Source organism: Triturus cristatus, chromosome 8 (genome assembly GCF_964204655.1).
Source record: "Triturus cristatus chromosome 8, aTriCri1.1, whole genome shotgun sequence".
NCBI classification, from domain to species: Eukaryota; Metazoa; Chordata; class Amphibia; order Caudata; family Salamandridae; genus Triturus; species Triturus cristatus.
In genome coordinates, this window is record NC_140591.1 from 1231129550 (window position 1) to 1231155730 (window position 26181).

Consider the following 26181-nt stretch of genomic DNA (forward strand, 5'->3'; position numbering starts at 1 on the left):
CGATCTATTCAATCACACAGGTATAGTGTTATGAATTTTAATAAAAAGCCTCCTGAGGATCATTACATTATGTTGGAGGTATACATTAAATAAGTCCTCCCCCACAGCAATTATTTTCTAAATTAGATTGTTCTTTAATTCTGTTGTTGCTGTAAATGGGCCATAGTGAATTTTAGGCATATACTCACATATGAATAGGACCATTAGATAGCAGTCCTTAAGTGACCAGAATAGCGTGTTGGCTCAGTACATCACACTCCAATCTAGTTTAAAGAATATATATATATATGAAGATTATGCCAAGGAACATCTTTTTCAATTATGTCTCTTTAGCTCTTATTTTGTTTGTTATATACTTACACAAAATTTTTTGACTCTAGGTCGCAGTCTTTAAATTACTAGTGCGGCGTAATTAACTTGATCCATCGTGCTCCAATCTAGTGTCAAGTAACATCGAGATTATTACTCAGTTATCTCTATTTCTCCATTGGTTACAGGGTTATTTGTTCTAAGAGAATTATTAAATCAATAAGTAAATGAGTGCTACTCACCCTAATAAGGCGGATGTCTCTTCTTAAAGCCGCTTTTTAGAGTTACAGGTAGCTTTTCATGTTCAAGCTCAGTTACTTCTATTTAGGCAAAAATTCAATATGACCTGATTAGTATCAAAAGTAGATAGTGTTCCCTTAATGGCTAATAGTTCTATTGCGCAATAATTTGGCTTACCTAAAATTTCAACAACGGTCTATTCATTGATATCTTGTCTCTGTGTACGCTGAATGACCGGTAATTCCGCTAAGCACCAAGGTGTCTGTACATCTGACCTTCGTGTTTCGTTTTGGCGGGACCGATTTCTAGAAGTTGAAGGAAAAGACCTCACTATATAATACGATGCTGGAAATTAATCTACATTAACTAATGGGGCCATAATGGATATCATTATAATTTAGGATTTACGCCATACGAGTTGTCTGATGGTTGAACTCTATATATCAAAACAACTGAATAAGCGCCGTGCTCACTTATAGGGAATGCATAGTGCCCCGACTGACATTATTCGTGCGATAAGCGTCTTAACGTGTATGTCATAAGTTTTACCTGTTAGCAAACAGAAGGTATTGACCCCTTATTACACTAAATCTGGTGGTATCGCCTCTAAGGTTTATATATCAAAACCACCAAACCGCACGACATTTGAATGAGCACCGTGCTCACTCATAGGGAATACATGGTGCCCCGACTGATATTATTCGTGCGCTATGCGTCTTGACGTGACGCTATGTCATAGATTATTACTATTAGCAAACAGACTGTATTGACCCCCTGTTTTTTACACTAAATCCGGTGGTATCGCCTCTAAAGTCATCTACCATGGACCTCAGGTTCTTACCTTTCAAGGAGCGTAGCGTCACCTCATATCGGTATCTCTGGTCTGGCTCACCTACTTAGACTCTGTTGTCCTTCTTTTTATACGTATCTACGTTTCCGGCAATTACTTAATTACGTATATACGTATACTGCGGCCATTTTGGTAGTTCCAAATAGTTTATTTTAGTAGTTTCTACCTTCATGTTATTTCCGTATTTTTGTCTCTTCTTATTAAATCCTAATTAGTTCAGGATTTATGCAAACTTTATAAGATAAAAGGAACCACCACTGCTTGGACGAATTAAAGTTTTGACGTCCACTGTGTCTGCATCCCTTTATTTACATATTTTACGTGCCGTATAGACATATTTATAGTACCTAACTCTATTTTTTACAATAAATGACACCGAGGCCAACTTTATTAAATCTAGGACGTTGCGTCCGTATCGGCATTCGTTTCTTTACATGTTTCCATGCCGTGCAGCCATCTTGCTAATTCCTAGCTCTATTTCTTGCGATAAGAGACACAAAAAACTTTATTGAATCTCAGCCACCGCGTCTGTTGGGGCTTAACTTTATACCTTACAGAAAACCTCACAATGAATATTGATTTTTATAGAATAAGGTTATATATGTATCAATCTTATTAATTTTTTGTATTTACTTTGCCTTCAATCTAAGGAGGTGCTTTAATGATAGCTACATTTTTTTACATTCTTATTGCTCGCAATAAGATATTTTACGTACTGCTAACATTAGTATTCGTGATTGCAATTACTGGAAACTAGGGGGACTATTTGGTCGAATTTTCATGTAAATAAAGTGAGTTAGAGGTGAATTTGTAGTACCATATAGGGAACAAAGGGGTATACAAGGGTATAGGGCTAAGAGATGAGAATGAAAGGCCCTCTAGGAACAATAACAACAATGAATGTTGTAAATGATGTAAATCAGTTCACCTAACAATTCTTTCCCACTCTTCTCTATTATTAAGGCCCTGGTAGTAGGTCTTGAATTTAGACATGAAAAATTGTTCTCTTTGTTTTCTTCTTTTGTCCGTGTCACCGCCTCTCGCTGAAATTTTTATTTTTTCAAGAATGAACCATTTGAGATCATCTTCCTTGTGTTTCATTTCTTGCCAATGATCAACCAAAGGGGCATTCTTTTTGCCATTTTTCAAGGCTGACCTATGCTCTGTAAGGCGAGAACGCATCTCCCTACTTGTCTCACCTACGTATCCCTTTTGACAGGGACAGATTAAAAGGTATACCACATTTTTGGTTCGGCAATTGACCATTTCGTTTATCCAATGAGTTGTGTTATTAAGCACAATCTTTTGTTCTTTTACAATGGTCTTACAATGTGTACATGAACTGCACGGAAAATTGCCTTTTAGCTTCGTTCCATCATGGATACTAGTTTGTATACTCATTTTTGGTTCACTGAAGGTTCTTACTAGCTCATTTCGAATCGTTTTATTCCTTCTATAGGAAAATATAGGTTTACTGAGTGGGCACTGGCCTGGTTTATTCAGTAGATACCAATTTTTATTTATCAAATTTTTAAGTTTATTGCTCAAGCCATTAAAGTTAGTCACCATGACAATTTCTTGTAGGGCTTTTTGGGGCTTATCATTGGGCTCAAAGATGCTGTCCCTGTTATAGTATTTGGCTCTTTTGTGCGCTTCTTTAATGAGTCGTTTGGGATATCCTCGATGTAGGAGTTTTTGTTGCAAGGCCAGTGCATGAAGTTCGAAATCTTTGTTTTCACTGCAGTTTCGTCTAATCCTTAAAAACTGACTAAACGGAATGCTGTCCTTCTGGCATTTGGGATGATAACTCGTGTGGTGTAATAATGTATTCCTATCTGATGGTTTAGTGTAGAGTTCTACTTTTAGTTTATCATCCTTTACTTTTATGGTAATGTCCAAGAAATCTACTGATTCTTTACTTCTATTTCCTGTGAATTTTAAATTGGCATCACCGCAATTGAGCCAATCTAGAAAAGAAACCAGTTCTACCTCATCTCCTTGCCAGATAAAGAACCCACTCAGTAAACCTATATTTTCCTATAGAAGGAATAAAACGATTCGAAATGAGCTAGTAAGAACCTTCAGTGAACCAAAAATGAGTATACAAACTAGTATCCATGATGGAACGAAGCTAAAAGGCAATTTTCCGTGCAGTTCATGTACACATTGTAAGACCATTGTAAAAGAACAAAAGATTGTGCTTAATAACACAACTCATTGGATAAACGAAATGGTCAATTGCCGAACCAAAAATGTGGTATACCTTTTAATCTGTCCCTGTCAAAAGGGATACGTAGGTGAGACAAGTAGGGAGATGCGTTCTCGCCTTACAGAGCATAGGTCAGCCTTGAAAAATGGCAAAAAGAATGCCCCTTTGGTTGATCATTGGCAAGAAATGAAACACAAGGAAGATGATCTCAAATGGTTCATTCTTGAAAAAATAAAAATTTTAGCGAGAGGCGGTGACACGGACAAAAGAAGAAAACAAAGAGAACAATTTTTCATGTCTAAATTCAAGACCTACTACCAGGGCCTTAATAATAGAGAAGAGTGGGAAAGAATTGTTAGGTGAACTGATTTACATCATTTACAACATTCATTGTTGTTATTGTTCCTAGAGGGCCTTTCATTCTCATCTCTTAGCCCTATACCCTTGTATACCCCTTTGTTCCCTATATGGTACTACAAATTCACCTCTAACTCACTTTATTTACATGAAAATTCGACCAAATAGTCCCCCTAGTTTCCAGTAATTGCAATCACGAATACTAATGTTAGCAGTACGTAAAATATCTTATTGCGAGCAATAAGAATGTAAAAAAATGTAGCTATCATTAAAGCACCTCCTTAGATTGAAGGCAAAGTAAATACAAAAAATTAATAAGATTGATACATATATAACCTTATTCTATAAAAATCAATATTCATTGTGAGGTTTTCTGTAAGGTATAAAGTTAAGCCCCAACAGACGCGGTGGCTGAGATTCAATAAAGTTTTTTGTGTCTCTTATCGCAAGAAATAGAGCTAGGAATTAGCAAGATGGCTGCACGGCATGGAAACATGTAAACAAACGAATGCCGATACGGACGCAACGTCCTAGATTTAATAAAGTTGGCCTCGGTGTCATTTATTGTAAAAAATAGAGTTAGGTACTATAAATATGTCTATACGGCACGTAAAATATGTAAATAAAGGGATGCAGACACAGCGGACGTCAAAACTTTAATTCGTCCAAGCAGTGGTGGTTCCTTTTATCTTATAAAGTTTGCATAAATCCTGAACTAATTAGGATTTAATAAGAAGAGACAAAAATACGGAAATAACATGAAGGTAGAAACTACTAAAATAAACTATTTGGAACTACCAAAATGGCCGCAGTATACGTATATACGTAATTAAGTAATTGCCGGAAACGTAGATACGTATAAAAAGAAGGACAACAGAGTCTAAGTAGGTGAGCCAGACCAGAGATACCGATATGAGGTGACGCTACGCTCCTTGAAAGGTAAGAACCTGAGGTCCATGGTAGATGACTTTAGAGGCGATACCACCGGATTTAGTGTAAAAAACAGGGGGTCAATACAGTCTGTTTGCTAATAGTAATAATTTATGACATAGCGTCACGTCAAGACGCATAGCGCACGAATAATATCAGTCGGGGCACCATGTATTCCCTATGAGTGAGCACGGTGCTCATTCAAATGTCGTGCGGTTTGGTGGTTTTGATATATAAACCTTAGAGGCGATACCACCAGATTTAGTGTAATAAGGGGTCAATACCTTCTGTTTGCTAACAGGTAAAACTTATGACATAGCGTCACGTTAAGACGCTTATCGCACGAATAATGTCAGTCGGGGCACCATGCATTCCCTATAAGTGAGCACGGCGCTTATTCAGTTGTTTTGATATATAGAGTTCAACCATCAGACAACTCGTATGGCGTAAATCCTAAATTATAATGATATCCATTATGGCCCCATTAGTTAATGTAGATTAATTTCCAGCATCGTATTATATAGTGAGGTCTTTTCCTTCAACTTCTAGAAATCGGTCCCGCCAAAACGAAACACGAAGGTCAGATGTACAGACACCTTGGTGCTTAGCGGAATTACCGGTCATTCAGCGTACACAGAGACAAGATATCAATGAATAGACCGTTGTTGAAATTTTAGGTAAGCCAAATTATTGCGCAATAGAACTATTAGCCATTAAGGGAACACTATCTACTTTTGATACTAATCAGGTCATATTGAATTTTTGCCTAAATAGAAGTAACTGAGCTTGAACATGAAAAGCTACCTGTAACTCTAAAAAGCGGCTTTAAGAAGAGACATCCGCCTTATTAGGGTGAGTAGCACTCATTTACTTATTGATTTAATAATTCTCTTAGAACAAATAACCCTGTAACCAATGGAGAAATAGAGATAACTGAGTAATAATCTCGATGTTACTTGACACTAGATTGGAGCACGATGGATCAAGTTAATTACGCCGCACTAGTAATTTAAAGACTGCGACCTAGAGTCAAAAAATTTTGTGTAAGTATATAACAAACAAAATAAGAGCTAAAGAGACATAATTGAAAAAGATGTTCCTTGGCATAATCTTCATATATATATATATTCTTTAAACTAGATTGGAGTGTGATGTACTGAGCCAACACGCTATTCTGGTCACTTAAGGACTGCTATCTAATGGTCCTATTCATATGTGAGTATATGCCTAAAATTCACTATGGCCCATTTACAGCAACAACAGAATTAAAGAACAATCTAATTTAGAAAATAATTGCTGTGGGGGAGGACTTATTTAATGTATACCTCCAACATAATGTAATGATCCTCAGGAGGCTTTTTATTAAAATTCATAACACTATACCTGTGTGATTGAATAGATCGATGGGCAATAATAAGATAGGCCGCATATAGGTCTTAGAATTGTGAGGCTGGGACAATCTCTGGTGCAGTTTTCTGCACCGTTCATGATCAATAGACTTTGCATTATTCTAGAAAACTTTCTGAAAATTTTATTAAGACTAGTAGTCATCCAAAATCGAGTATGTCGAACCAAAGATAGGGTTGAACACCATGAGTATATGTATGTATTATAATTATATATATTCTCTTTTTATAGATTGTTTTAACTTGATAGAGAGAGCTGTTTTTATTCATTGGTCCTGAAGAAGGTGTTACAAATCATACCTTACACCGAAACGCGTCGACAAGAGGACAAAATTATATTTGTGTCTTTATATTAATTTTATATGTATGTAATGCATTTTTGATTCCCATATTGAATGTTTTTATAAAATGTTTTTTGATTTAATTATGTGCAATTATTGATTTTACCTGTCATTGAGAGTTACTCTTCACACATGATTGTTGTTTTTTGAAGAAGATTTACCCTACTGTATTCTGATAATTGTGGACAAATTATTGTAATACAAATTTGAGGTACAGAACAATTTCTAAATCAAATAAAATAACAATACATTCTATCTTTGTTGTGTTTAGTCTTATGGATTCCTTATCTTTGGTTCAATATACATTGATCTTTAACCTGTAGTTGGAGACTTGCGAGTAAATCCATGAGGGAAATTTGACAGTTTTTAACGTTCTTATGTACAAAGACCCTCTAGGACGTTGCCAGCCAGATGCATGTATTGTTGCTAACCAAGATTGCTATCCGCCTAACCTGGTCCAACAGTCTCATTTCTACATCCTGTGCATGTGGGGTACATTACTACATAAGAAGTCGGCTATGTGTCAGAGTTTAACAACGGGGAATATATTTAAGGAGGAATAGTGCTGGTACCAGTGCTCCTCGCATGGAGGCCTCATCTGTATCCACAATTCATTTATGATAATTTCAATTGCGGAGGGTGACTCAAGCAGGCAGGTCCGTTTGGGGAGCCTGCCTGTGCTGCACATGCCATGCTTTATGGCCCCTCAGTATTACTTTCCTGCGCCTTTTATTTCCCTGCATCACATGTATTCTTTTGTTGAATAAAGCATTTGTCACAGGCGAAATTACATCATGTCTGCCCACACATCAGTCTCCCTCTGCCTGCTGGATCAATTTGCCACAAAATGGAACACAGCGGGTCGATTTTCTAGAATGTTCTTTAATATCAATTCGACCACTGCCTTCATTTTTCGCAGGCCATATGCCCAAATTTAAAAGGGCTGCTGAAAAGACTAGCGCCATTTGAGGGATGAGTATTATTGTGTAAATGTGTGATGTAACTCGTTTAAAGCATGGGGCCATGAAAGGAACGCAGGCGGGATATTCCTCCATCTCCAGCATTATTAGTTATTACAGCTGTACGTCTAGGTGGCGCGGGGCCGTCCCACCGGCATTGATACGGCGCCGGAGGGCCTAAAATAGTAATGAATGTACATAACTATTTTAGGCCTAAGGAGGGCCTGTAGTGTCGCGGTCTAGTAGATCGCGCACTACGTAAGCACGCAAATGCGCGTGGCGGCCATTTTGGACGCTACTACGCATGTGCGAAGAGCGCGAGACGCGCGAGGCGATATTGCAGCGACCGGAGGCTTATGCCCGGCGCTCTTAGGTGTTACATGTACCTAACCATTAAAGAGAGGTTAGATTGCTACTTTGGCTCCTGTCCTTCACTGGTGGGAAAACCAACACATTACAGTGGCGGCGAGGCTGGGACGCAGAGGACTCTGAAGGACACCCAGGGGAGAGGAAGCCCCCACCAGCAGGAGAGCCGGAGGAGACGACGTCCTACAGGGGCAGGTACACCAGGGGGTCACAGGACAGACACCAGGACACCGAGAGAGCGCGGCAGGGCAGACGGAAGCCAGAGGGAGGCACGAGCAAAGCAAGAGTGCTGACCAGCTGCAAGGAAGCGTGGTAGGCAACCCAGGGCGAGATAGAGAAGAGGCCCTGGCGGAATCATGGAGGAACGGCGCAGAAGGGACTGAAGAGGCCCAGACGACCCAAAGAAGGGGAGAAGGGACGGAAGCCCCAGGAAACAGGTGGAAGCCAAGATGTGCGCACAGGCGTCAGCACTAACGACGCCGGTCCCGTTTCTACCAAGACCAGGGGAGCCTCAAATGAAATGGGAGGACTGGAGAGAATACTTCAAAAATTACCTCGAAGCATTGGAAGACGAGAATGAAGAGGCGTTCTCCAGCAGCCGGAGGAAGAGGATACTCTTACATAATCTGGGCCCAGAGGGCATACGAGTATTCCAAAACTTAACACCGGTCACCCGTCCAGCAGCGGACGGTGACGTGTTCAAACACGCCATTGAAGACTTAGACAACCACTATCGCCCCGCAGTCTGCATATCTATCGACCGCTACAATTTCCAGCAGAGGAAGCAAGAAGCGGGGGAAACGATAGACGACTACGTTGCGGCACTAAGGAAGCTGGCGATAACGTGTAAATTCGGAGGTCTACACGACGAATTCATAAAGGACCAAATTGTAATGCACACAACAAGCAAGATGGTGCAGGATAAATTGTGGGCAAGTGGAGATGCTACGCTAAAAGACGTGACAGCCATCGTGAAAAGGGCAGAACTGACCAAGCGCTGCGCAGACGCAGCGAAGAGAGACCAGGTTCCGAGACCCACGATAAACAAGGTGGAGGACGCCGACCAATATGGAAGAGGAAAACTGGCACCAGGAGAAAATAAGGAAACGTACAAGGGGAAAGTAAAACCGGGACAAACGTGGAAACAAGACAAAGAAGGAACATCGAAGTGCTACAGGTGCGGGAGCCCGAACCATGCGGCACATGACAAACGATGTCCCGCCTTCAGAGCAAAGTGCGCGTTCTGCGGCCTGGTCGGCACTATGAGAAGGTGTGTCGCAGGAAGTGGAAACAGCGCGCAGTGAAATACGTGGCACAAGACCTAGGAGCGGAAGAAGAGGGTCAAGAAGAAGAAGACGAAGTCCTTTGCGTGGAAGACCAAGTACTAGGTATTGACGGCAGAAGATCTCGCAAACCCCAGTGCGACATCCACATTGGAGGAGTGGAGATCACCATAGTAGCGGATTCGGGGTCCCCCTACACGATTGTCCAAAGGTCAGTGTGGGATGCGAAATTTGAACCGAAAGTAGGCCCACATCTGGAACCGCCCGACATACGACCGGTCACCTACACGGGAGAACCTATCCCAATGGTGGGATTTAGAAGACTGCTCTTCCAGTTCAAAGAACGCAGCGCCCAGTGCAAATTGTACGTTGCAGAGAAACGACCTTCGGTCCTAGGGTGGATGGACCAAGGAGAATTGGGAATACAACTGCATCCTGGAGGAGACACCCAAGTGTTGGTGGCGTTGGAAGGCAAATGGTCCAAGGCAGCGGGACTGCGAAGCGAACACCCGAAAATATTTGGGGACAAGATAGGGAAATTGGAAAAATTTACCCACAAAATCGTGCTCAAGGAGAATGTCCAACCAGTCACACACAAAGTGAGGAACATACCGATCGCAGTAAGAGAGGCAGTGCAACAGGAGCTACACCGACTGGAGAAAGAAGGGATTATTGAACCCATCGATAGCGCGGAATGGTTGGCGCCATTAGTGGTGGCCATGAAACCGTCAGGCAAGGTGCGATTATGTGTGGACCTCAGAGAACTCAACAAATGTATTGTGGTGGAGAAGTTCCCGCTACCACGCATAGAGGAAATGCTGGCACGAACAAAAGGAGTGAAATGGTTCTCCACCATCGATCTAAAGTCGGCGTACCACCAGGTAGTCCTGCACCACACGAGCAAGAAACTGACGTCATTCATAACACCATTCGGGTGCTATCAGTTCTGCCGCATGCCCTTCGGTCTGGCATCAGCAGCGGCCATCTTCCAAAAGCTAATGGCCCGCCTGTTCAGGGACATAGAGGGAGTACAATACTTCCAAGACGACATCCTAGTGATGGGGAAGGAACAAGAAGACCACGATGAGAAGCTGGAGGTGGTACTTAGGATCCTGGAGGATAACGGACTAACAGCAGAGTGGGAGAAGTGCCATTTCGGCATGCCATCAGTCACCTACCTAGGACACGAAATCGGAGAGAATGGAATAACACCAAAAAAAGGGAACGTGACAGCCATCTGCGATGCTCCTCCGCCCGCCACCAAGGAAGAAGTAAGATCCTTCCTAGGGATGGCGGAATACTACAGTAAGTTCGTCCAACACTTTGCCATGAAAACGCACCACATGAGGCAGCTCACGAGGGAGAAAACAGCTTTCGCATGGACGGAAGACACGCAAGAAGAGTTTGACTCAGTCAAACGAGAAATCAGCCAGGCTATCCCATTACAAGGGTACGATCCCCTAGGGGAATCGATATTGATGACAGACGCCAGCGAAAAGGGGTTGGGAGCAGTGCTCATGCAAGAGAGACAAGACGGCAAGAATTCAGAACAAAAGTTCAGCGTGATTGAGAAAGAGATGTTGGCCGCAGTATGGGCCATGGGGAAGTATCGCCAGTTCCTGTGGGGCACGCGATTCCTGCTGAAAACGGACCACAAACCCCTAGTGAAGGTAGTAACGTCCAGCGGTCATGCCGGCGCGACACCCCGCATAGCTAAGATGACACTGAAACTCTTGGAATATCGCTATGATGTGGAATATATACCAGGCTCAAGAAACAAGATAGCTGATTATCTCAGCAGGGCGTCAGCAATGGAAAGTGCCACCATGGGCACAGAAGAAGATGATGAGATGGTAGCCTTGACTGATGATCCGGAACGGGCAATAAGCAGGAGAGAATGGAAGGACGCGTACGGAGCAGATAGAGGTCTGGAAGAAATCAAGAAATGCATAGTGCGAGGGTGGCCCGATAGGAAACAACAGAAGCCCCAAATTCGGCAATTCTACGAGGTCAGGGACGAGTTGTCGGTGGGAAATGATGGAGTGTTTGTATACCGAGGAAACCGAGTAGTTCACCAGCGAATATAATACCATATCTTTTGACTATAATACATATGGGGCACCTGGGAATCGTGAAGACTAAAGCACTAACCAAACAAACGTATTGGTGGCCAGGTATGGATCTATAGGTGGAGAGACATGTCAGAGACTGTGTGCAGTGCCAAGGAGCTGACAAAATCCTGAAACCCATGAGACCTGCTCTAGGAAGGTTCACGAACCCCAGTAATCCCTGGGAAGAAATGGCGGTGGACATCTTAGGGCCGGTACTTGACAACCAGGGTATTCCCAAGTACATATGTGTGATAGTGGACAAATACTCAAAGTGGCCAGAGGTACACATTCAATAAGAAATGGACACTGAGACAATAATTCGATTCCTCACAACGGTATTCCTCAGGGAAGGCATCCCCAGAGCTATAATTAGCGACAACGGACCCCAATTTACTTCGGACAAATGGAACCGAATTGCAGAAAGAAATGGCATCCGACTCAAACATACGTCGGTATATCACCCTGCCAGCAACGGCCAAGTAGAAAGGTTCAACAGAGTGATAATGGGCTCCATACAGGCAGCCATCTCCAGGGGCAAAGACTGGGAAAAGGAGGTACTAAGCACAGTATGGGCATACCGCATCACCCCCACTAGCATGGGATACAGCCCGTTTCAAATTTTACGTGGAAGGCAACCCTTCACCAAAGACAATGTCGCATGGAAAGAGAAGACAATCACAAGCAAATGGTCTCCAGCAGTGGTGCAACACAACCTGGAGAAAGCACAGAAGATATATACAGAACATTACAACCGCAGAAAAAATACTCCCCACCCCTAAGAGTGGAAGAGGTGTATGACCGAGCGGCGCTGCTCAGTGATGGAAATGTATGGTCCGAAGACCGCATGGCCAAATGCAACAAAATCCTACAGTGGCCCTGCGAGGACAAGGAAGGAGCGACATCACCAGAGGACACGAGGAACGAAACGGGAACTCCGAATGGAGAGAATGAAGAGAGTATGCCGGAAGATCATAACAGCGAGGGGGAAGAACGAGAAGGACCAACTATGGAAGAAAGGACCCAGGAAGAGGGCGAGAAAGGAGGAAGAGAAGGGAAAGGTACCCTAGAAGGAAGAAGGGGAAGCCCTGTCGCAGAAGGGGGTCGAGAAGGACACGCTACCCCGGTAAGATGCACCCGAGTTGGGCGAGCGGTGGTGAGACCATCCAAGTTTAAAGACTATGAACTGGAGTAACAGACTATGTACTGGAACTACACTCTCAGTCATGTAATTAGTTTTGTGTGGTATAAAAGGGGGAGATATGTAGTGTCGCGGGCTAGTAGATCGCGCACTACATAAGCACGCAAATGCGCGTGGCGGCCATTTTGGACGCTACTGCGCATACGCGAAGAGCGCGAGACGCGCAAGGCGATATTGCAGCGACCGGAGGCTTATGCCCGGCGCTCTTAGGTGTTACATGTACCTAACCATTAAAGAGAGGTTAGATTGCTACTTTGGCTCCTGTCCTTCACTGGGGGGAAAACCAACACATTACAGGGCCTAAAATAGTTTTGTACATTCATAACTTCACAGTAACTGCCGGCATGACGGGGGGTGGGGGTTGTCACGGGGGGGATGGAGGGGGAAGGCGGGAGGGGTTTAATTAAAGAATATAAGGCGCGGGCCGTCCCACCGGCATTGATACGGCGCCGGAGGGCCTAAAATAGTAATGAATGTACATAACTATTTTAGGCCTAAGGAGGGCCTAAAATAGTTTTGTACATTCATAACTTCACAGTAACGGCCGGCATGACGGGGGTGGGGGTCATCACGGGGGAGAGGGTGGTGGAGGGGGAAGGCGGGAGGGGTTTAATTAAAGAATATAATAAAACTTACCGTCCTACAACACCGCAGCTTCTGGATGCGTCCCAACTCCCGCTGCCGCTGTCCTGAAGCTCTCGTCACCAATGAAAGGTAGCCTCCCTCCCTCCGCTCTGCCAATCACAATGCTGAGGCGCAGTGGAGAGCGCCCCAGCCGGGACCATTTTCTCTATGTAGGAGAAAAAGGAGAGTGGGCGGTCCTGCTCGAGGGCAGGGGGGGAGTGGCTTGCCTACTGTTGTGCATCCTGGGGCCGACCAAACAGTCAGTATGCACAATAGTGGGCAAGCCACTCCCCCCTGCCCTCGAGCAGGACCGCCCACCCCCAACCAGGCACTTCTGCTTTCTCGCAGTGCGAGAAGCAGAAACATAAAATGGTCATTATTACCATTTATGTTTCTGCCTTCTCGCACTGCGAGAAAGCAGTAGGGCGACGCCCCCACGCCCCAATGGGGGAGCCGCCACTCCGTGCAACCTTCAGTACTCTGTCAGCGGTGGATATAGACTCTTCCAGAAACAGAGTAAGACAGCTGTTTAGGAAAGACAAAGTTACCATAACTGTGAGTTATTGGTACAAAAAACCTCATTTGGGATCATGGAGAACATAAGATTATAATGGGAAAGGCACATGGGATAAAGCTAATAGAAACGCAAAGGGAAAGGTATTATGATCTCAGTTATTCAAGTTTTAGAGGGGTCAAATTTCATCGCATGGCCTTTTTCAATAGATGGATGCTGTACCTTACACAGCGAGTTATAAATAAGATGTGCTCCGCTGTATCCAGAAACTAGCCAAAGTGTGATCAGGAAAGGGATTGGGGACATGTTCCGGACCTGCTATAGTTTAGAGACATTTAGAAAGGGGGGTTTCAGGCAGAAGGTAAGACAATCAGGTTGAATATTCTTCCCTCTTCAAAAATTACTCTTAAGGGATTATCTGATGTTGAATGGCCAGAGCATCACGACACTGAGCACTTTATATTCACAGCCATGCTTTTTATTTTTTTTATTTTTTATTTCAAAGTGTTTTATTGATTTTATTTAACAGATACATCAGCATTACTGTTGCAGGGTTAGCCAAACTTAGCCTGTGTTACAGTCATTACAGGTATATGGCTATATGCCTAGCTAAACCCCTCTACGTGGCTTGCAGGAAAAGAGAAAAAAAGAAAAGAAAGAAAAATGAAAAGGGATAGGGTGATAGAAAGAAAGAGCCAGGGAAGAAAGGGGTGAAAGCGAGGTACGGGAAAGGCTCTGTAGTGGTGAGTCTGACTGGGGCTATAATCAGCTGACATCCCACTGGTTAACCTACGGCGGGAATTGCAGACCCGCAAGTTCCCCCCCCCCCACCCCTTGGCGCTCCTTCTACTGCCCTTAGGATGGGCGAGAGGGAAGGGAAAATGCTGAAGGTCAGTTAGAAGGAAGCTTGGTTTCACGAAAAAGCCAATCGTACCACCAAGTACTTCAGTAAACGGATAACATGGGCCAGGGGGTAGTAGTGAATAGTTTTTTTTTAATGTGCAGTCCCTTTCTGACCATATGAACGTTAAAGAAGAATAAGAACTGACACTTTTTGATGCACACTTTAAGTATTTCGAGCTATATGCTGCACTGGCATTTTAAGTGCCAAAACGAGGAAAATCAGCACTATTAATGCTGTGGGTGCGCTCAGCGTTGTTTTTTTTTAAAAAGTCTATGGATGTATATATTTATGTGCACAGTCACTTTAAGTGCTCGTATTTCTAAGAAAGCTTGAAATCAAGAGCTGAATTATTCTGCACTAGGGTGTCATCTTATTTGCATAAGAGGTCAATGAATAGAGATTTTCTTTTGGCTTGTATGTATGGGGGTTTAGGGAATTGTAGTATATAGATTGATTGAGGTAGAACTGTGTTTCACTATTTGCCACATGTATCTATGAATCTGTATTTGTTATGAATTTACCTTCACTGCAATAGTGTATTAAAATCACTTAAAAGAGATATGAAAAAAGAAATTGCATGACAGTGGATTTGAGAAACATTTGAATGTAAAAGAAGGGAGAAAATGAGGTAAACACAAGGAGATGATGGACGGAGCACTGAAACTTTTCAGACGCTCGCCCCCAGTCACAGATCTGGGTTGAATCCATCATTGTTCTTTGCTCACTTCGCCACCCCACTTCAGACCCAGCTATCTGCAAATTAGTCTTGACCCTGTGCCTCATGGGAACAGTTCTGCCATAACTGCCAAGCCAGGTCTTCCCTGGACCAGAAACAAGCATCCTGGGACCGGGGAAATGAGGCAAGAACAACACAGACATAATAGGGACAAAAAAAGGAACAAAAATCAGAAGCCTGACTGGCTCGAGAAAAGCTGATGAGAAACAAATATATTTTTCCAGAGAACTTCAGCAGGAGAGCCCTGCTGGACCCGGGGCAGGGACTTATAAAGTGTCTTCACTAACTAAGACAGACAAGGATGAACCACCAATAGACAATGTCTAGTTAGAGCAACATCAGCAGTTCAGTTAAATTTACAAATTTAAAAAGCAGATATAGCCAGTTCCTGGATTGTATACGTTAGCACCAGATACTACTAAGAGGTCCTGATTGAACAAGACTGTATGGTGTTCAATACAGGTACCAAACAAATTCGACAAAACGGCGGAGAGAGTAGAATTCAATATCCTACACAAGATGTTGAATTGCCACATAAAAATTGGTATAGAAATACTTAAAATTGCATTACCTGATTTGCAGGCTAAGTGATGGTGACAGGAGTCTTCGTCCAATTCTTCCTAATTGTGCAGGAAAAACACCAACCAGCTCAATCACAGTGATGTGCCTTAGGTCTAGACCACACTGGGCTTGCTAAAAGAGTAAAGAAAATATTATAAAAGACTACTGTAATGTTGGGAGGTAACACTGTGAAATACATAAAATGTTATGTTTTTTTAAATAATTCATCAAACTAATTTGCTACAGAAATCTTTATAAGTTCAGGAATACACTTGAGCTTTAGACATTACGGATTGCTATGTCTGTGCACAGTTACCTTCTTCAGCTGCACAAGATGTCACGTATCACCACATCCCACTTTCGTGCACAATTATTTCTTTGATTATTTTACAGACAGGAACTTTTTGAATACAATTTTTCTAATTATGATATGATGCTTTCTAGACTTTCTATTCAGAAAAGAATTAACCCTCATCCGCAAGCTAAGGATATGGAAGTTGCATGGTATTTCTTTAGGTCATCTACAGTTATAGGCACTCTCAAGGCATACGATAAAAGCTTAACCTGTTTAATGGGACCCTTAAAACGAAATACATTTTAACATTAGAAGACGGAAGAGCTCACATATTTCATAAGGCACAGAAGAAGGAAGATGTTTTAAATAATATTTGAAAGGAGGAAGATGAATACAAGAAATTGATATATCCTAAATTAAAATTGGATAGACAACAAAAAGGGAAACTTTCCTAAGTTCTGCTTCGCCTTCTCTAAATGTTTCTCAAATGGAGGCCGTGGATCTATAGGGCTGCTCTTGGCCTGCAGAGTATTGTCTATTGCTGATTGCAAATCTGCTATTTGATGAGCCCGGTCTTTATCTTTGCTAGCTTTGTATGCGATAATCTGCCCCCATACTGTGGATTTAAAATACTCCAAAACAGAAAAAAAGAGGCCTTACTTTTATTAACAAGGACAAATTCAACAATACATTTCCTCATGTCTGCCAGCCTTTCTTGGTTGGAGAGAAGAGACCGATCCATTACCAACTCCACCAGAATATAGACCACTGAATGATCATAAAAGGTGTTTGCCCTAGTATCAGAGCCCAACCTTTTAATTGACTAGGAAATATTTTTGAAATCCAGACGCGAAGCAGTTCTATAATGCTGTGAAAAATATGCACTGTAGAGAACACGGATGATTCTGATGCCATGGATCTATGAACTGAAAATCTTGCTTTAATGTAGCAATCACTCTTTTATTGTAGGGCTTTTTGGCTATATTTGATGTATCGAATGCTAAATCCTAAAGTAGTTAAAGTCCCCTCCCAGAATCATTAGTCCCTCAGCCCCCATTGCAATGTTGTGAATCTGCAATAGTGCTTCCACCTCATCAGCAACCGGGCCATAGTAATTAACCAATTTTAAAAGGGCTTCCGTTGACTACAACTTTAAGCCATAACGACCTGCCTAGCGGGTCCCTAATTACTTCCCTTATCACCCAATCAACTCCCTGCCCCAAAAAGGTTGCAACACCCCTTATCGCTAATCCTGCTGAAGCGAAGAACGCAGAGGGATATTTCTTAGGAATAAAAATGTTGGGGGAATTATTCTTGAGGTGGGTGTCCTGCAAAAATATTACCTCGGGGGAAAGTGACGCTAAACACTTCAGGCCCTGGTATTTACGCCTACTTGCAATGCCATTAAGACTGCAGGAGATCAGCCTAACCTTAAGCACCATTGTAAAGATGTAATCTACTGCCTACCACAGTAATCATGTACTTGCCCGTCAACATATCAAAATTCTGCTTATGTTCGCTATAAGTGCTACCCCCAACCCTATCACCCACCCAAAAAGACCTCAGTGACCCTCCTGGCACCCATTCCACTGAGGGGGAAGTACCCACAATACCCCCTTGCCACGCTCCATAGCAAATAAGGGCCATGGTATTGCACCCAATAGCACACTTGACCCAGCAAAAAAACACGCCCACTCCTCAAATATAATTCAATTCAGTTTAAAGGACGACACCAGACAAAGTTCATTATTATTTCTATATTTTCTGAAAGAACTCATGAGCCTCTCTAAGGCTGGCGAACAAATAAAACTGCCATTGTACTGGCACCTTCAGTTTGGACAGTTGCACTATGGATGCCTGAGCTTTGAATAAATCTAACATCTTGCCAAACTTCCTTCGACAACAAGCCACTAATGTTGATATGTCTGAACAAATGCGACAATTACATATTTCCAGAGTTAAAACACCTTTCTTCTAAATTTCCTTGGCCAAGATGTGCTCCTTGATTTGGTGGTCAAAGAAACACGGTGACCCTTGGTAATGGTTAAAATCGGGCAGTAAATAAGACTTGATAAGAGTCAACACAATTGGGGTACCTGCTGACCCTCATTCTCTTCCAGTACACCCACAATGCGCAAATTGGTACGTCGTGAGTGGTTTTCAAGCTCCTCAATCTTATATTCCAAAAAGCACATTTGCTTTTCAAATGGGCTGACTTCTTTCTGCATAGAAACAAACTTATCTTCAAGTTCAGATATTCTAGACGCAACCTCCTTCAATCTTTATGGAAGTTGTACCATGCATTCTTCAATCTTAGATAGTCTCTCATGTAAAACAGCTATTTCAAGCGCGTGCAAAACCTTGAACTCCCTTAACTCTACCTAAATAATGTTGAGCTTGTTTTTTACATCATGTTCCTTGCTGCCTCTATTCCCCCCATACACCTGTTGCTGATCCTGCTGCTGACCCTGAAGCTTCATGGCCTGAAGTCCTGCAATTGTCTTGGATTGCGGCTGATCAGAATACCATTGATAGACTCAGCTCAGAAGGCAACAATGCATGCGAGACAGAAAACTTTACCGAGAGAGGAGCCCAAGCGTGCTATGGATAAATATGCCTGTACCTCTAATGGGGCTCTAATAGCGGTGAATTGAAGTAAAGTCATGGAGTCGGATACAGTCGATCTCCCCTTCGCAACAAGGGATATTCTTTTGTTTTATCCTGGTTTGAATCCCCCTCAACAGTTACCTCCACATGCATATTGTTATTCTGAGCTCCAGATTCAGTCCTTATTGAGGAGTCTATTGAGCCTTCTGGAGCCTGCTCTGATATTGCATGCTGATCGCCGTTTTCAGCCACCATCATGTTTTCCTTCTAGATGCTGAATGTGCAATTCTATGAGCTCGCTGCCATCCTAGAACATGTTCCCAAATGGAAACTGCAATTTGCCCAGGAAGCAGCTGACTTTGCTTGCATGGCACGCCTCTTTGCCTTCTGAGCCAGGGTAGGAGAGGAATTCATGGTGACAGCTACATTCATGGTCTTGGAATGCTGCTTTTTCATACTTTACCTTGGCTTTGCACAATAGCTTGACACAGTTCCTTACCCCTCGACATGCCTTCAGCACCCTCAGACTCCCCAGCTCTGCCAATGTCTGTCCCAGCTTGCTGTTTTCACTCACTCTCGCCCACAAGGAGGGTGGCGTAGGGAGGAATGCACATTATTGCATTTCTCATCTCCGGCACGAAAGCTGAGGGGGTGAACTACCAAAGAGATCACCACCAATTTTCCGCAACCTCTCCTTCCCTAATTTACCAGAGCGCAGTAGAACTGGAGTGGCTCCTGCTTGCCATGCATCCAATATATAGAAACAGCAGCAAAATGCTGGCCAGTCCCAACTCCTCATGGCCAGCAACACTCACATCTGTCTACGATGGCCAAGTTGTTCATAGAAAGCTCAAAAAGGAAAAGAGCTAGAATTTCTGTGCCTCCGTCTCGCCGCTCGCGCTTCCACAGTAATCCTCCCAGGAATGGGCAGACAGAGTCTGTGATTCCAGCGCTGTTATCTGTTGCTTGCTTCTTGCCTCGGTATGGGGACTTTCAGCAGTAGCCTCCTGTTACGCCCATGTTCCAACACAGTATGTAGCGATGCCGGGGTAGGGGTAAATCATGTGTGCTAATGGCATAGCATGTGGGCTACTCCTGGCGTCTCCGTTAATAAGGGAGTTTTTCATATTAGGGGTAATAAATAGCTCTAAGGCATATCAGCAATGTATCTATGAAGAGAACAAGCTGATTGGCAAGTTTTTGGCCTGGTCGACATGGATAAAGCAGGGCGCTTTGTTAATCAGAAAGCTAGCAAATCCAGCCACCCACTGGATAGTAACGGAGTAGCATGAGGTCTCTCAAGTTTTTCTACAGCACTATAAACCTTACATGAAACTAAGTATTCAGTCTCGCAGTTTAGTGTAAATTGGTATTATGGGTCTATAACGTTGCCTCGGGTGCCACATTCTCTAGCCGAGAAAATTACAGCTATCTTAACAGTAGATGAGGTCAACATATCCCTTTCAAAAAAGCATAATGCTAAGGCGTGTGGCAATAACGGGTTTCTGGCAGAATTTTTTTAATATTTGCAGCAGAATTAGTACCCTTCCTAACTGATTTATTTAATTTTATTAGGGACGGCCGGGAAGTTCCCTCTACCTTCAAGGAATCTACTATAGTCAGTTTCTTAAAAAAAGATAACATGAATTCTTATCGACCAAATAGCTTATTGAATGCTGATTAAAAGCTGCTAATGAAAATATGGGCTACCCATATTATTCTCTCTGGTTAAGCCTTAATTCATACAGACCAGAGTAGCTTTGTTTCCACTCGTTTGGTGGTGGCCAACACCAACGTTTTAATACAGGCGCTGGATTACTTTTCATGCAATCAGATTAGTGCAGGAATAATATTGATTGATGCAGAGACGGTATTCGACCTGGTTGATTGGGAGGTGATGTTTTACAGTTTGAGGAAGTTTGGCTTCCCTGTACAATTTATTTTCATGCTTGAGAATTTGTATCATTGTGCACAAGCAAAGATATGTATTAATTCTAGTTTGGTAGGAACAGTGGGAATTAATATAGGCACCCGTCAGGGTTGTGCCTTATCCCCAATTTAGTTAAAAAATGTTATTGAGCCCCAGGCTATTAGGATTCACAGCAACAAGCGGACCTGTACACCGATGGAGGGTATGTCTAACCTGAAGATATTTACGGATGACATAATTGTTTATTTGAAACCTGATAATGCGAATATACAGAGGGCGCTTGATGAGATTGAGGACTTTACGGGGATTGGCGGATATAAAATCAATCACAATAAAACAGAACTGCTGCTTTTTAATGCATTTGTGGGTGATCTGCCCATCTCTCCACAGCAGCAATCTAGTTCTCATAGCCCATTAGGCTATTAAGGTATATATGTTACAAATAACTATTTACAGCTATTTCAGTTACATTATATGGCAACCCTGAAGAGGATTTGGGGGCTGCTGGAAAGATGGTCACTTCTCCCCCTGACAGTGGTTGGTACGGTTGCTCTTATCAAAATGTCTATTTTGCCTCTACTTTTATTTTTGTTTTCAAATGTTCCCATAAAAGTCAGTAATAGCTTTTTTAAGGATGTAGATGTACTTTTTAGAAGCTTTATTTAGAACAGGAATGCCCCTTGGTTAAAATACTCTGTTTTACAATTAGATATTGCATATGTTCAGACATACTATGAGGCATCACTTTTTCATATTTTATCAAGATCGTTGCAGTGGGGTATTAGATATTGTTTTTTTAATAAATTGTCCAGGAATCAGAAATAAGTTTACCAGCTTATATTAAAGTAGTGAAATTGCCAAAGGAAACCAGGTATAAGTCGCTGCAGGAGATGGGCAGCCCGATGAACATTCCTTTCACATCAAATCACATCCCAGTAAATTATATGTATCTTAAGCTGCAGGGGTGCTACCATTTTGGGTTGATGAGGTATTGGAACTCCTGTGATTTCTAAAGAGCTTGGTCATTTTATTTCAAGGGGTAAGCACATTACTTGGCACAAACTTTTTATTGCGATCACTGCAATCGTTTTCTTCTGAGTTTTCAACAGAATATTCATTTTACAATTGATAATTGTCAGGAAGCAAGTCAAGATGACGACCCTGCCATGCGTGCAATTGTTAGATCTACGCTCCTGGGAGTTTGGATCTGGGACAGGTTGCTATGAATTCAAGGGGTTCAGGAACATGGGACCAGCTTCTTAGAGGAGGTCTTGTTGAAAACCCAATGTTGTGTTTATGAAAACGATTCGGAGACCGGGTAGAAGTCCTGAAGAGCGGCAGATTTTAAGAGAATTTCCTTCATTTCTAGATGGATGGCATGCTATACCCCCGCCGCCCTTCACAGAATGTATCCAACAGTTTTGGATCATTGTTTTCGCTGCCACCAAGAAGGCTCTGGGGACTGGCTTAATATTTTTTATACCTGCCACAAGTGGAAGCATTTTTGGAAAAAAAGATTTGCCGCTATTAGTATCGGTCTCCAGGCTAAGTTCACTCTCAAAGCTTGTCTGGTACTTTTTGGGGTCTCCAAACAGAGTTGGAGCACCAGTATTGATAAGTGGGGCCAGTTGTTTATATATATTGTATTTTCAATAGCTCGCTATTTGATTTTCCTAAATTGGAGAACACAACTAGTCCCGACATTACCAGGTTGTTGGGAAAAATGCTTAGAGTAAAGAAGTTTGAAGAAGCATATGCAAATCGAGTCAGGGGCATAAACTTGTTTACCGTTATTTTGCAGTATTTAGAGCTAATCAAAAAGGTGGTTCCTGACCTGCTATGAATGTAATTTGTAATACTTGCATTGCTTCATATTCTTTTATTTTTTTTGCCTTCCCAGTATGCTCGCGCATGCTGTGATTTTAGTCTAGGTTGAATTTTGATATTTGGTGCACTTTATGATTGTGAGATGCAATTTCAGGTTTAATCCCTTTATATTAAGGGGTACCGATGCAACTTGAGCTGTGTGTATGCCCCTGCTCTGTACTGTGAAAGCGAACAATGTCACTTTACTTGTCTTGCACTTTATTTGCGCAGTTTGTCCATGTGTCTGTGTATGCTGCTCATCTCATTTTCGGCAATATGAACTATGTCACTGAATTTGTGTCATAAGTACTGTAAATCTCGATTTGTGACATGATAGTTTGTATCCCAAATCCTCTTTTATGAATGTCTGTATTGTGTGATCACGGGACAAGATTACTGGTTTAATGGTGTTGCATTAAGAGACACCTATTCTACATGTTGGGATGTTACTATGATGTTTTTATGCTAATCACTATGCCAATGTACTTGTGTTATGATGATTGCACTTTATTATTGGTAGTTTGTATATTTGCCCACGTATACTGCTCATCTCCTTTTCGTCAATTAATATATCAATGTTTATATTTTGTGTATTTCATGATTATGAGACATATTATTGGTTTAATGGTATCGCATTTGGGATGTTTGGATGTCATTTGTTCTGTATTGGATAAGTGCACTCTGTCACTTCACTTCTGTTCACATTACATGATTGCACTTCTTTATGGGTAGTTTTTAGGTCTCGCCTGATCCAGCGCATGCGCTGGTCTGGCAAGACATTTTGTGTACGGTTTTCAAAGTGCTGCCTGTGGCCTAAAGCTTGCGTGCATGTTAGCGTGCACGCGTGCAGGCGCCATTCCTCCGCAGTGTGATCGCGATGCGATCACTTTCACTTTCGCGGGCCGCGCGGCCTTGTCACTTTCACGGCCGCGGGCCAAGGCTTGTTTTCATTTCTGTAGGTAACAGCTTTTCTGGAGTGCAGTGTGCGACTTCTCTTTGGCAGACCTTTGTGGCTGGCTACTGGCGCGAGGCATGGTGCTGGCTTTTTCTTGCGTGAACCACAGTCAGCGGAGCAGTTTCCATATTAAAGAGTGGAGCGCAGCCGACACCGAGTTTAGCAGGCCTTTAGCCTTTGAACCACGGGTTTTTGCAGTTTCTAATCTGTTCCCTAGTGGGCTCTCGCGAATTTAAAGGCTGACAATCCACTGTTGATACAAAATGTAACATGAATTGAATGCCTTCCTAAAACGCTGAAGTTGCGGTACTAGGCAGTGCTTCTAACAGCTGTGCACTATGTAAATGACAAAGAGATTACGAGGCGATGAAATTAATCCTCTATTCTGCGATAATTACATCAAACTGCCGTAAACAGGCATGTGCAGACCCTTCATTGTATTACCCGCACATTGATTTGTTTTAGCTCAGTAACATACTATCGACCATTTAAATCGGATACAGGCCTCAAACTGAGCAACTCCAGCATATCACGTGTTCTCAACGATATCAGTGGTACTCATTTTTTCCTAGTTGAACATTAGTCAGGTATTTAAATCTGTGGCATACAGTTACACATTGGTCGTTGCAGTGCTTAACAGAACCCTCCGAGCTACCTCACCAGTTTATTTGTTTTATGGACCGCTCATCTCCAGAGTGCCTAGACAGAGGATTCGTCCAAGGTCACAGGGCATGGGTGTGGTCCGGGTCGGATTGCGATCACATTTAGGCCCGGGCACTCATTAAAAGAAGCATTGGCATAGCCAATAGGTCTCGCTTTTGGGACCTTATAAGTATTTAGTTATGCAACTGTTGCATGGCTAAACACTTATAAGGTCCCAAACGCGAGACCTATTGGCTATGCCAATGCTTGTTATACTTGTCTCTGTATGCTGCTTATTTTCTTTTTTCTAGTATGGACTTTGTTACTTTATTTATTTCATGAGTTTTGTATAAACCTTGATTAGTGACATGGCGCTCCTTATTTCAAATACCTCGATTGTCTGAGTGACCATCTAACAATATGCATTTTTCTACCATATGATTGTTCTCGCTATTGATAGTATAATTCTGCTTAATACAAATTAAATTATGTAAAAAAAAAAAGATTAAAAAAGTTAACTCTGTTTACAAGAAGGGAAACCAGTTGAGAAAGAGATACTGTGGTATAATTAACTGGGAACACACATTTGAAGTTTTGGGCCTGTTCAAATTTTAACAGGGCGAGAGGCCATTATTCCTGGAACTAATTTTATTGCCAATTACCTGCTGGCTGGGAGGGTGTTTGCTATTTGGCTTTTTTGTTCCACAAGATGTATCATGCAAATAGCAAAGATGTTTTGACAATGACTCCATCTCACAGACACACATAGTACTATTGATGGGACACAATTAGTGGGAGATATTTCTGAAGCAATCATACCACCAGCAGGGATAATTTTGAAAGGTGAGAAGATTAGAATGTTATCTATTGTAGTAGATAAATTGGCTACTAGTACAACTGGCACTTTGCTAGCAGTAAACACAGAATTAGTAGCTATTAGGTAAATGGTTCTGCAAGATCAATTAGCTTCAGAAATATTATTAGCAGAGAAAGGCAGAGTCTGTAAAATGTTGACGGCTCAACATTGCTGTTCATACATACCAGACAAGAGTAGAAGAACTGAAGAATCTGCAAAAAACATTTCTGAACTTAAACGTGAATCAGAAATTTTAGAGACAACTAGTATGTTAGGAACCTTACGCGAGGGAGCTTTTGCCATTAGCAGTGGGTTTGCAACAGTAGGAGGAGGACTTTTTAGAGTTATATTAAAACCTGTATTAATCATTGTCATTTATTTAGTATGCTTATATGCTTTATATAATGGATTAAGATGCTATCTAAAAAGAAAGGAGAATAAAGAATGAAAAAGGCAAATGAGAGAAGAGTTGTAAATGGAAGAGAGAAATAATAGACAAAAAAAGAAGCTGAATTAAGTTGAGATGCTGAACAATAAAAATGGTGACCCAGCAGAGATGGAGGAGGCACTCTAGAAATTAATTTGAGAAGAAGAAATTGTGATTTTATATTTAAACATGTGTTTATTGGCATTATAATAAATATCTCCCGACGGTGCAGACAATAGCATATAAAAGCATCAACAATCTGGGCACTTCAATTCTACAGTAATCGGGTAAGATGCAGGTAGTGGTCTATCAATCAAGGTTCCATACAAAAGCATATAACGTCTCAGCAGTTAACATTGCCAAATCAGGACCACTGGTCGCAACAAGAGTCTTCTTATCCCTCAGGCGTCCTCCCTAAGCAGAGCTCTCTCCTCAGTCCTGTCCAATTGGGTAACATCTTTAATCCAAGTTCCCACCACCGGCCCTACTTTGGATATCCAGGCAATCGCTATTCGCCCCCTGGCTAACACTAGGGCCAGGTCTAAAAATCTAGAGCCTACTTATCGTGTGCGGGGTCTCGAGTACAACCCCATCAAACAGATCTTTAGGGAACCAGTGAGGGCCCCAATATGGTATTCAGGGTGTCTATAATTGTGCCCCAAAATGTATGCAGCTGTGGGCAGCTCCATGTCATGTGACCAAATG

At 42.2% G+C, this 26181-nt stretch overlaps 1 protein-coding gene across 2 annotated transcripts in view; it reads right to left on the reverse strand.

Annotated features, from left to right (window-relative positions):
* The window catches only part of SRPX (sushi repeat containing protein X-linked), a 458279-nt gene that overhangs the window by 29528 nt on the left and 402570 nt on the right, over nt 1–26181 (reverse strand). For both annotated transcript variants that reach the window (XM_085622913.1, XM_085622912.1), the window contains one exon: nt 15909–16030. In XM_085622913.1, coding sequence (XP_085479039.1) covers nt 15909–16030 — 122 coding nt within the window. The remainder of the gene's footprint in view (nt 1–15908; nt 16031–26181) is intronic.